At 40.3% G+C, this 12,397-nt stretch overlaps 1 protein-coding gene across 1 annotated transcript in view; it reads right to left on the minus strand.

The window, feature by feature from the left end:
• LOC138199057 (cadherin-2-like) overlaps nucleotides 1–12,397 on the minus strand; it is a 108,873-nt gene that overhangs the window by 20,321 nt on the left and 76,155 nt on the right. The window contains exons 12-14 of the mRNA XM_069150966.1: nucleotides 11,694–11,927; nucleotides 7,394–7,627; nucleotides 3,559–3,698 (exon numbers count right to left, since the gene is read on the minus strand). Coding sequence (XP_069007067.1) covers nucleotides 3,559–3,698; nucleotides 7,394–7,627; nucleotides 11,694–11,927 — 608 coding nt within the window. The remainder of the gene's footprint in view (nucleotides 1–3,558; nucleotides 3,699–7,393; nucleotides 7,628–11,693; nucleotides 11,928–12,397) is intronic.

Consider the following 12,397-nt stretch of genomic DNA (forward strand, 5'->3'; position numbering starts at 1 on the left):
CACCAGAAAAGACGCTCTGCCACTTTTCTTCAAGTGAGGTCACTGAATGGAATGTTTTAAAAGTTAGAAGATCAAAATCATTCAAGAGAGCCAATAGAAACTATTGAATATATACTTTTTTTATAATTAGATTTGAGATGCAGTAATTGATTCACGACATCAACCTAAAGCCTCGTTATGATTATGGACCATTTGCGCCGTCAAGTTACTGCATTACGCAGTAATACAAACTCAACACTTCCTGTAGTATTTCAAGTTAAAAGCCCTTTAAGAGTTTTATTAGACAGAAACTCCTCATTTCTAAAAAAGGTTTTTATTGTGAAACATTTGCAGGAACGTGTTGTGACCGAAGTCGGACAATTACACTTAATGTCAATAATCCAGAACAGCTGTTGAAATTAACAGAATTTTCTTGTTGAATGTATTAAATTAAAGCAATAGAAATATACATTATTAATTTGAGAGTCCATCAACAAATAGCCCTTCACCGCTGGGTACAGGTGGTAATAAATGAAGGTCTAATAATATTTGTATGTGTATATGTGAAGGTCTGTGTTTTAAACTGAGCAGAAAACCTGAGAGTGTTCCTGAGAACTGAGCCTGCTTCTTATCCAAAGCTTAAATCCAGATAAACAAAGACCCAGGCTGCTTGGAGAAAAAAACAACACAATGAACATCCAACAGAGCAGAGCCAGGACATCATCCGAGGCCTTTGCAGTGTGCTACTGTAGCCATAATAAAGGAAGGAGAAAACATTGATTTTCTTTCAATAACTCGGGCTCCGTTGTCTGAACTGCAGAGAGATTACATGAGTTCCTCTAATATTGAATCACAGCGTGAACTACTGACTCAAAGTCAAAGGTCAAAGTCAAACAAGACAAAGTTCAACTTTTATTTTCTCTACTTTCTTCAAGGTCTTATTTAATTGTTTATCTTTAATAACATTGGACTTTTGCCATCAAGTTTCATTTGGTTAAAAACATAAATTTGATCATGTTTTCAAAAATCTTCATTGCTCATGAAATTGACAGGATTCATCAATTTCACCAAAATCCACATTTTCACATTAGATAAATACTGAAATTTATGTTTTGATAAAACTGCTTCAATTGACGTTTTGGATCAACAAGGTTTTAGTTTTCGGAGAAACTAAAAACCTCTTTCACTTTCAGTTGGTTTATTTTTTCCCGGTTGATTCAGACTGTTGACTTAATAACTGCTGTTTCAATTGAACACAGTCAACAGGAGCTGAAGTGTGGCTCCATTGTGGAGATACGGTGTCCTTAAAAAAATGCCTAAACATGAAAACAGGCAGAGCTCTGTGCGGCTGAATGTTTGCATCGAATTTGGTGAAGAGCCCTGAAGCAAACTTTGAGATATTCCACTTACTAAGTAAAAGATTTGACCTTCTGATGGAGCTGGATAAAAAGTCAGGGGATCAATCAATCAGCGTCCCCCTCCAGGCACTGCAAATTTCAGGACGACATTTTACCTCAATCCATCTAAAACTTTGAGATATTTCAGTCTGAACCAAAGCAGTGGACAAAGCAACATCACCATTCCTGTTAACACAACCTATTTTGCTTTTTTTTTCAGTGGAGCACATTACAGTTGTTGGGCTGACTGTTGTCTGTAGTCAACAGACCCGACCAAAACTGTCTGTCACAGTCTGGGCTGGTTAGTGATGACAACAGTGTTCTTTTGGTCAATAATCAAACTATCATTGAACTAATGACTGTTTTAATGCAGTCATATTCAGTGACCTGCAGCATCTGTGGAATCCAACACTGTAGAATCTCTAGAATACGAAATCTGTACCACTTAATCAGGATGTTATCTTTCTGCTGCACTCTCAACATGTATTGATCCACCCTCATAAGTCTTCTTCAGGAGATCTATCTGTTTGACCTGTTGTGCTGTCATTAATAAGAAGCACCTTGCATTCAGTAACTGCTGTATGATGATGGCACTCCATCCAAATCCTCCTCCAGACCGTGTACAACACACCCAAACAAACCTCCAAGCACCACTTCCTACTGTGGATGTTTTAATAAAACACAATTCACTGATTTAACCTCAGAAAACCTTTTTCAAAATCACAGAATACATTTATTCATCACGGCACTCACAAAAATCCCTCAACATCAGCAGCAGGTGCATAGAAACAGCTTTCAATGATGAAAGTCTGAATCCGACTGTGTTAATCTAACATTAACGTTATGTTAATAATACATCACGTCAGATGTGTCGTCACGACAACCTGCAAGGCTGAGCACTGGCCCCATTTCTTCAAAGACATTTCATAATTCACACCTCATTTTTCCATGATTCTAATGTAAGGTGTGATAACTGTTCTGTAATTAAATGAGATTAATATATATATATTTTTACTCGAGCCAGTTGGAGTCTATTGTAAAAGACCTTTCAAAGAATGAGTTGCTGCTCCTTAGTGCAGAGAACAGGTCGCTGCTCTGATGCTAATGCTCATGTTTATGCTAATTAAACAGGACGGACAGAGGAAACGGTCGTGTTCAAACGGCCACCGTTTGGAAAGGATAACTTTAACTGGATAAACTGAGTCTGTTTGTACAAAATAGAGGAACACTGACTCAATAGTGCATGTAACCATGGTAACTAGGCACACAAATATTACAGCTGTAGCCACAAAATGAGTAAAAGATATAAATAAAACTGAAATGTTGAGGTTTGTTTTGACTGAAACAAACAAAACATAAAATACAGATAAATTAGAGGAAGTTTATCAGCGTATGCTTCCCTACCTTTCCTAATCATTCCACAGTATATAAATCTGATCACGTATGAAGTCATGAAATGTTCCTCGGTACCACCTGTGCTTGTGTTAATTATACCAGTGTATCATTTTAAAATCTCAATTTAAAAACTGGTGATTTATGTATTTGATTCAATTTGGAAAACAGTTATGACCAGGAAGTCTCCAGACTGGATGGTCAGCAGAGCTGCAGAATAACGAGACTCCGGTACATGAACCGGTCTCAGGAGCCCTGGAGATCGTCCACTCGGCTTAAAGCTCCACATTCTCAGAGAACAGAAGTTTGTAACACTGCAGAACTTCTAATGTTTCCAATCTGAGCACTCACAGATTATTTGAAGATCTACAAACAGGTTTGTTTATTCTCCTCTTGCTGAAACTGATCATGAAACAATGAGTAAATATATACAGTAGTGTATGTTTTTATATTGCTTTCTACATTGAAGGCATTAATATAACGTCCTCCTCCTCACGGTGAGATGCTGCTCTCGGTTTGGTGAGGCTGGGTAAATAAGGGTTAAACACTTCCCCAGCAGAAGTGCGCAGCAGATTATGTGCTTGGCAGCAGCAGAGAAGTTGTGTGTAGAGATACAGGAAATTGTTCTCCAACAGAAAGCAATTATTCCTGTTTCGAGGTCCTCTTTTGTAGGACACTTAATCTTAGCTGGAGGACAGATGATTGAAAACTGTAGACTCAGAGTGTGTGTCTGTGTGGCAACATTGTGTGTTTTGGGCATTTGTATCTGAGAATGTGTGTGTCTCCGTACCTGGTCCTCCTCTCCGCCTCCCTCCTCGTCATATTTGAGGATGTTGTCTCTGACGTCGTCCTCCGGGTCGATGAGGAGCTGCTTGGCTTGGCGCTCTTTATCCCTCCTCTTCATCCACATCACAAACAGCAGCACCAGCACTAAGAGACCGAAGTGACAAAAGAAGATGAGGACACGAGTTAATCGTAGGGACAGTTACATCCATTGTGGTCTTCGGGGGCCTCCCGGGGTTCTTGTGAGGCTTCCAGGAGGGAGTGTACACAGTGTAAAGCTCCACTAGCAGCCCAACAACGTTCCATAAAAGGAAGGAAAACGAGCACCGCACTGACAATCGTTCTGGTCTGAGAGTCGTGCAACAGAAAGTGTGAAGCCATGGCAGCACAACAAAACATTGAAGAAAAATCCTCTGATCCATAGTAGTTCTTCCTCTGGAGGACTTCTTATCTACATTGGGAAATATAGTTGGATGATGTCCACCAAACTGGCATTTGACCATGTCCAAAGTTAACTATGGCAATGGACGAGAAATGGAGACAAAACTTTTCATCACACCTTTTGGCCCTGAAATAATCTATTCTAAGAGATACCTTTTCTGTAAAATCCTACAGTTTAAAGTTCAAACAGGAGCCTGCGACATCCTTTACATCCAACCCTGAGCCTGGTTCTGCCAGAGGTTTTCCTTCCTGTTAAAAGGGAGTTTTTTTCCTTCCAGCTAGAATTTTTCTTTTTTTTCCTCTATAAAGTTATATACAAAATTTTATTTATTTTATTCCATTACCACCAGGGGGAGGCTCTCTCCCTTTAAAATCTGGTGACATCACAATGGGGCACTAATCACCAAAGACTCTCACATCCCTCAAGCTTCTTTCTGTTCCCTATCTCGTCAATAACATTTTCTATCTATTCCGTCAAATCAAGTCTCTCCTGACTGAAGTTAGTTTACGGTCTTCCCCTTCCACAAAGTCAAACACGTCCTGAGTCCTGACCAACTTTTCTCGAGTGGTTCTACCTTCTAACATGTTCAACTATCAGCCAGTTCTCACAACTGTAAAGCCAGAGCCATCTCTTCAAGTTCCTTGTAGAGAGTCACAGCTTAATACCAAACAGGTGAAATCAATGCGTACAAGAGTGTTTTTAACAATGTCAGAGGCTCTTATTTTGAGACAGATGCTAGGAGGTGGATGTAAATCTGTCTCCTCTTGATAACATTAATCGAAGGGGACAGCAGAGCTTAGGGGTCCATGTGCATGTGTTTGTAGCCCGTCATGTCTGTGTCAGTATGGGCCAAAATACATTAGGATGCCGGGTGACATTATAAGTGAGGATAGTTGTAACCCTTCGAGAGGTGATCTGAGAAATGGCCTGGCACCATTAGTAACCTTTCTTAAGGAAACCTTCAGGTAATGCAAATGTTTTCAGCTTTGGAACTTTCACTAAAATGTATGCCCAATGACAGCATAGCAATGGGAATTAATTATACCCACAGGTGTTACAAAAACTACGTCCGGAATAAACCTTTCAATTTTCTTTGCTGCCACATGAAGGCATTTCCAAAATAGACAAAAACTTGTAATACACAAACTGACTTATTGTTAAAACACTGTAGACTAAAATCAGCTACTTTCAGTGCTTAAATTTGTTCGGATTTTAGTGTCACTTCCAGATGAATCTTTACTCTTTTCAGACATCATATTGCAACCTCAAGCCTTACCCAGCTCCAACTCCCACACTTCTTTTAATGCTCCAACCTCAGTACAAGTTCTTTTAATTTACCTTCTTTAAGCTTTCTTGTGGCGGCAAATGTTTTTTTTCTCTCCTCCTAAAGACGCTGATGTTTTAGTTATTGAATAAGGAAGACGAAAGAGAAATCCAGGACGCTTACTGCACTGCTTGTAGCTGTTTCTTCTGACTCAATCGGACCTCTCTAGCTTCATTTGGACTTCATCAGCAGCTCAAAAACGGCCATCAATGTGATTTGAATGCTTTATACATGCCTTGTATAACTTGAGGTGCCATTACAATTTCCAATACGACTGCGGTTATAAAAATTTAGTACAGCATATTTCATTAAAGCTTCTCTGGTCTCGAATGTTGCCCTGTGCTCTAAAACTGTTTATTTCCCACTCCAGATCTCTAGCACTAAGCATGTTCTAGCAATATAAAATATTCTAGTTGTCCAAAGTGCTTATATTCTAATTGTATAATGAAACGGTTTGATTTCATCCATCATATGAAACTGTGTGAGTCAGAGCCCTCTTCGCTGCTCTCTCATCTCACCAAACTCATAATGCAACAAACGTGACACTCGCAGCTCGCAGAAACTCTTCTGTGGCAAAGCTGTGCTTTACTAAACAAGCTCCTCTCAGTACGGCTTTATTCTTTGTACCTGACTTTTTTTTTTTTAATCTTTTTTGCAATGATTAGTACTACTCAAAGACTGTAGCTACAAAGTGGTAAATTACTCGTCTTTCAATTAAAAGAAAACAGGAAGTGAAATGGTATCTTCCCTTCATGTAACACTGTAGAACCACATCGCCAGATGACTTTGTTCTGGGGGGAAATCTGGCTGTTAGGAACCTACTGAGCCCCGACCTCTACAACTTCCCTTTTTGAGTCCAAGATCTTCTCAGCATGCTGCATGAAACAATCTGCATGCAATTACCTCTGCAGGACTCTGGGCACTGTCCATTGTAATCAGGAGTGAAGTGCTATTTCTTGAGTTACAGGAGTGCACCTGTGATGTGCACGCACTAGCAGCCAAGCACAGTAAAGTCGTGGCTCATTTCTATGGTTGTGTAACCACTGCTACGAAGGTAGCAAGTTCATAAACAATGCTGAATGATGCATATTTTCATTGCTTAAGTCAAAAATATAATCCTGCTATTTTCAATTCTTGTTCTGCATGACTTATCTAAAGTGTTAGTGTTCGTTTCTGTAAATATTTCAAAATAAAAGCCTTGTTAAGAAATGAAGAGCGTCTAAACTGAAATTAGAAGTTAGAGGGCTTTTAATTTGAAATGGATGCAGGAAGTGCTGAAGTGGTATTACCACGTAATGCAGTAACTTTAACAGGGCAAACATTAGTGGATAAAATGAGATTTGCTTGACAAACACTTTTGATATGATTGGATCTTCAAGGACTTAAAAAATGTGAATGAATTTCAATCGGATCACGAGAACTGTGAACATTTTTTTTACAACTCTAGTCGGTGACACTAGTGCTGGCCTGTATGCTAGTACACCCAATCAACATTTAAGAGTAATTTATGCAATATTTAATTCTGAAGCAAAGTGATGGACCAATCGCCACACTGACATTATCACTACAATAATTTGACTACTTGAACATTGCTTAGTTCTTTGATTTTAGCTAATGCCTTCGTAAGTATAATGTTATCATAAGTGGTTATGAAGATACACCAGAGCAAGAAAACAGTTTTTCTTTGAAACTATGTTTGTTGTAAGGAGGTGCAACTTCCCTGACAAATATGCTCATATTAAAAATGCCCAAACTTAACTGACATGCAGCAAACCTGAGGCTTTTGGGGGCCCTGGGGGTCTGGTGTCTTCGGGTGGGTAATCCATCCTTCATTAGGATCCCATTCTTCACTAAACTCTGACTGATCCAGCTTTCAGTGAGTTTGTGTCAGGGAGGTGTTTATTGTGTGTGGGCATTTTTGTTGCTGACGTTACGGGGTGTTAGAAGTGTCGCATTGTTTCCATTCTGCATGTGTGTGTGTGTGTGTGTGTGTGTGTGTGTGTGTGTGTGTGTGTGTGTGTGTGTGTGTGTGTGTGTATAAATGTGTATGTGTGTGTGTGAGAGACATGGTCTCACCTAACAGGATGATGATACAGATGAGGATGGCGATGATGGCTCCGGTGCCCAGTCCAGCCGCGATGATTCTCTCCATGTCCACGCAGTCTCCGTGGTGATCACATTGGCAGACCTTGACCCTGAGGGAGGATGTGTTGGACATGGGCAGGTTGCCCGAGTCCGTAATCATGATGGGAACCTCGTAGATCCCACTGGCCAGGGAGCCGATCCGCAATCGAAGCAGGGCATGCTCACCTGGAGGAAGGTGAAGATGGAAGAGTCTGTAAATTGAGAAATTTAAAGGCCAGCAAGTGTAAAAAACAACAACTTAACCCTCGTGTTGTCCTCGGGTCAAAATGACCCGCAGCTGTGTTCAACCAAGTTCTATTTTATTTCTATATTTTTATATTTTTTGGGATCATTGGTCATCATTCTTTAAAGAAACCCTCACAGCCTCCTTGTCACCAATGATCCCAAAAAATATGAAAATAAAATAGAACTTGGTTGAACACAGCTGCGGGTCATTTTGACCCAAGGACAACATGGGAGTTAATTATGGACTTTTGTGGTCTGAGCTGCCCTCTGCTTACAGGAGAGTTTTATTTGCTTTGAAGGAGGACTGTTCTGTGGCCATCGAGCTGCTGAAGTACTCTGTGCCCTGCGTCCTCCGCCAAAAGGTGTGAAATAAAGATCACTCTTCCAGTTAGTACAATAGTGTCGCCAAGTTATTCTTCTCACGGTCGATTGTTTGCTTTGTAAAAACCCTTTCCAAAGTACGTGCTAATGGAGAGAAGAGTCTTACATATTTTCCCGACATCCATTTTCAATATATAAACAGATATCCAAACAGAAACTTTGTCCAGGCCTGTACCTATTTAACTGAAGGTAACTGGGTGAACTACTGAAGTCAAAAGGAGAGTGAAATATTTGTTCTAAAGTAGCTGATGCCACAAAGTGCAAGTCTTCCTCAGACAACTGAGTCCAACAGGCCAGGATTCACCGAGATAAGTACGTATAATTTAAGAGCAGAAAGGCGATCGTTGTCTTTCTTGTGTAGTGTTCCTCGAAGAAAGAAGAAAACAGACTGGCAGCATTTGGTAATAGAGACAGTTTCCTGAACACCTTCATGAAACACAGACACGCAGCAGAGAAACAGACTTTCAGTGACAGAAAAACTGAGATGAGCAACTCTTCACACTGAGCTGAAATGAAATGGGTGCACAGGTACTAAGTACGTGAATAGTAGTTACTGGACGTAACTAAAGTTCTATAAGTCCGTTCGCTTTTTGTTTCTTTCCCAAGAGAACGGTAGGGGAAACACTGCATAGCTTAATGGTTCCAGATACAGGAGATCATTCCTGATACAGGAGATCATTCCTGCTACAGGAGATCGTTCCTGATACAGGAGATCGTTCCTGATACAGGAGATGGTTCCTGATACAGGAGATCATTCCTGATACAGGAGATCATTCCTGCCCACTACAATAAGACTACAATAACTCCTCTCTGGCAAAATCCATCACACAATAATAACACCGTTGGTTGTCTGTTTTCTTGGTTGTTTAAATATAAAAAAAAAACAAAAACAAAAAACTTTGCACTATTGTTTTGTTCGTTTTAATTTAATTATTCTATTCTATTTTATTATGTTTATTGTATATACTGTGCATTTTTATATTTTATATTTTTTTACTGTTATTTTATTTATTTCCTGTATCTATAAATGCTGCTGTAGCGGAAAAAAAAAATCCCCTTGGGGATTAATAAAGTAACTATCTATCTATCTATCGATCTATGGTTGATTTACAGCCAATATGTGTCTACAGACTCGTTGAGTTCTTCATCATCAGAAGCTTGTTTCATTTGACATCGTACACAAGTAACAAAGTCTTCTGGGATGGGGAGAGTTCAGGTGTCATGTCACCAACATCCATTCTTAACCTTGGGAATATACATAATATGAATTATCTCTAGTACGTATTCTATCTGTATGGTTTAGCTGGCGCCTCTTTTCAGAGATTAGGACCATATATTGTGGCTCACTTTAATGTATGGAACTTTCTCTCAGACTTTGTCATACAACATCGCAAGGAATTTCAGTCAGGATGATTGGGTAGGTGAGGGGCAGCCACTTATTACAAGTGGTGGAAAATGAAATTCTCACCTTGACTTCAGACCTAAATGGATAACACTAATAAGGCCAACCAGGAGCATCCCAATAGATCTTGTAAGCTCTGTATATGGTGTTATACCATAGATAACATCTAGGGATAGCCTTCAGGTCACTGGGCACCAGTAGTTGCTACTAACCCTTCTACACCTTTGGATCTAAGCCGGTACACTCCAGAGACAGGACTCCCGAGAGGATGACTGAAGTGGTGTGTGACATACAACGAGAACAACACTGAAAACAGATGTCAACTGTCAGCATACACTGGAGTGGAGAGGGCAAAGGTTGGGTGACCAGGTGTCCATCTTTATGTGTGACTGTACAGCATCTTTATCCCGAGTCCAAGGTCCCACATGTTGAGGCGATGTCCCACATTTTGGTTCGCGCATATTTTCACTCACTCCAGGACAGACTCCTTTCTAAAATCTGGCTTTTTTCTGAAGTCTGCGAAGAAAGCATGGGAAGCTGTTTGATGTTAATCAAACTGCACATGTGTGGGTCAAGTGCAGGTTGGTCTGTCACCGTCTTTGATGCCGGCACTAGCTTCCTTTTACACTTACTGTAAGAGTGTTTACATAGCATGAGACTTTGGAAAAGTTGCACACAAATGAATGTTAATTGTTTAATTCTTCACATGCTGAAGACTTTATCTGCACTATGCATAGTCTATTATGTGCTTTTAGTTTAGGAAGACGTAAACATTTTGACGTGTCCTCCACTGTCCCACACAAACTCACTGTTTGCCCCACATTAAGATTGTTCTGATCTGGTCACCCTTGGTAAAGTCCAAGGACGAGGAGTCAGTGAGTGACCAGAGGAAGATTGAGAGGACCACTCCCATCGATTCCAAAGACGATCTCAGAGTACATCTTCAAACATCAACTACACCCATTTACCATCTTTCACCTTTCCATGTTTATGGAATGTGTTGACAACTAAGTCCGTCCCATTCCCTGAAGAGGGCTGTAAGCTCCTCCAGACTCACAGCTTCAGTCTTCCACTGTGGTTATACTCTGAATACGTCACTCATATTAGCGTTCGCTCAGCCACTCTGAAGGGGCAGACCAATCAGAGACCAGTATTGGTGGTTAAGTGCGTTCGTCCTTCCCCCTCTTCACTGTGATTGGACGCCCGCAGTGTGTTACCCAAAGTTGAACATTTTTCAACTGTCAGTGACTGGAAAAAAAAATGCAGGATGTTCAACGCTCAGTGCAGAATAAACATTCAACGCCTCGTCACGCTGCAGCTTTTTGAAAAAAATTCCGGTGCTCCAATTATTTTTTTTTTTTTTAACAGACGCTGCGCTGTGGGAAAAAAGCTTTGGTAGCTGCAGTGTTGGCGGCTTTCATCGCATCCTGATTCGTTAAAAGTAACCTGAAGATGGAACAACTGCGAAAGATTCCCTTTGGATCGTACCCAGACCCAGATATTCAAGCAGTGAATTTGGATCTGGGTATGCCAGGCTAAACTCAGAAAAACTATGATTAGATTATGAATATTGGACCAAAGTCTAAAAAAAAAATTGACACTCGGACACTGGTCGGGTCTTTAAACGAAGATCAGATCTGTAAATGCTCCCCATTAACCTGACAACAGGTCTTTCATATTTTCATTTTCAAAACTATTAAGGACATTTCTACAAAGCTGTGACCATGTACATAGACCTTAATGTAGAAACCTATTCAATAAAAGGGGCATCCGAATGCTCTTATATTTTTTTATGGATATAAATATTAAAACATTTTGCTGCAAGTCTCGTGCTCAGTCTTCAAAGCCCAGCTCTCAATTACCTCCACTTTCCTTTCACTGACATCCAATTCAAATTCCAAATGGCTCAAGTTCCTAAATCAAGTCTGAAGCAAAAAGTGGAATATAAATTGATATGGTGCGCCTTGGGTTATTGTAAGAAAAGAAGTAAATAAAGCTTTTTTATGATTCTCTGGACATTGAAAAAAAAAAAATCACTTCTGTAGCTTGTTGGAAAGCTGAGATTGTCATCTCGTGATCTTACACTTAAAAAATAATTATACTGATAACATGATTTTTTTTATCTTTGGATGAATTCTTACCTTTAAGCAGAAAGTGAAAGGAACTATGTGTAATTGAAGGTACAAGGCACTGACAAGCTTTGAAACATTCTGCTGAACTGACCATTGAGACGACTGAGGGTCCAGTTGCGTCGTACATCGGAGGGACGGTTGGCCAGCTCGAAAGCGAAGGGTCCGCCGTTAGGGGTCAGGTCGGGGTCGCTGGCCGTGATGTTGATGCCGTTGGGATCTGGTTTCTCACACATTTCCACCTCAGGGGGGAACACGTGAGGGGCGTTGTCATTAATGTCGAGCAGGTACATCTGAAGGGTGCCTGTCCCGCTGGCTGGGGGGATACCTGGACACCAATCAAGTACATCAAGCAATGTTCAATATTTTATTTTATTTTATAGTTCACTTCACAGAGATAGTACACAACACATTTATTGCAGTAGATGTAAGTAGTTTCCATCTGTAGTCCCTGAGTGGAGTGATGCTCAGGTTGATGAAAATACAGTCAAAGGAGGTGATTTTAAGTAACTATCGCCAAGATTTGCTTTTGATTGTTTTTGCTACAAACACACACGTGAGTTGAAGATGACGCCTGATGGGTTCTCCGAGCCTCTCGGGTTGAACAACCACTCAAAATCTTTGAAATTATTACTGCAGGTATAGTTGACTCCAGTCTGTCCATGAAATTTGAATGATCTCCAGTGGCCCCAATGGCAGCACTACAAGAAGGGTCAGATCATCAACAGTTATAGGAATCAGTATCTGGGATTTATGGATATGAAAAATAAAGATCTGGTAATACTGGCGTTTAGTTTT

Source organism: Embiotoca jacksoni, unplaced genomic scaffold (assembly GCF_022577435.1).
Source record: "Embiotoca jacksoni isolate LCO1_2020_lvr unplaced genomic scaffold, fEmbJac1.0.p SCAF_16, whole genome shotgun sequence".
Classification (NCBI taxonomy): Eukaryota; Metazoa; Chordata; class Actinopteri; family Embiotocidae; genus Embiotoca; species Embiotoca jacksoni.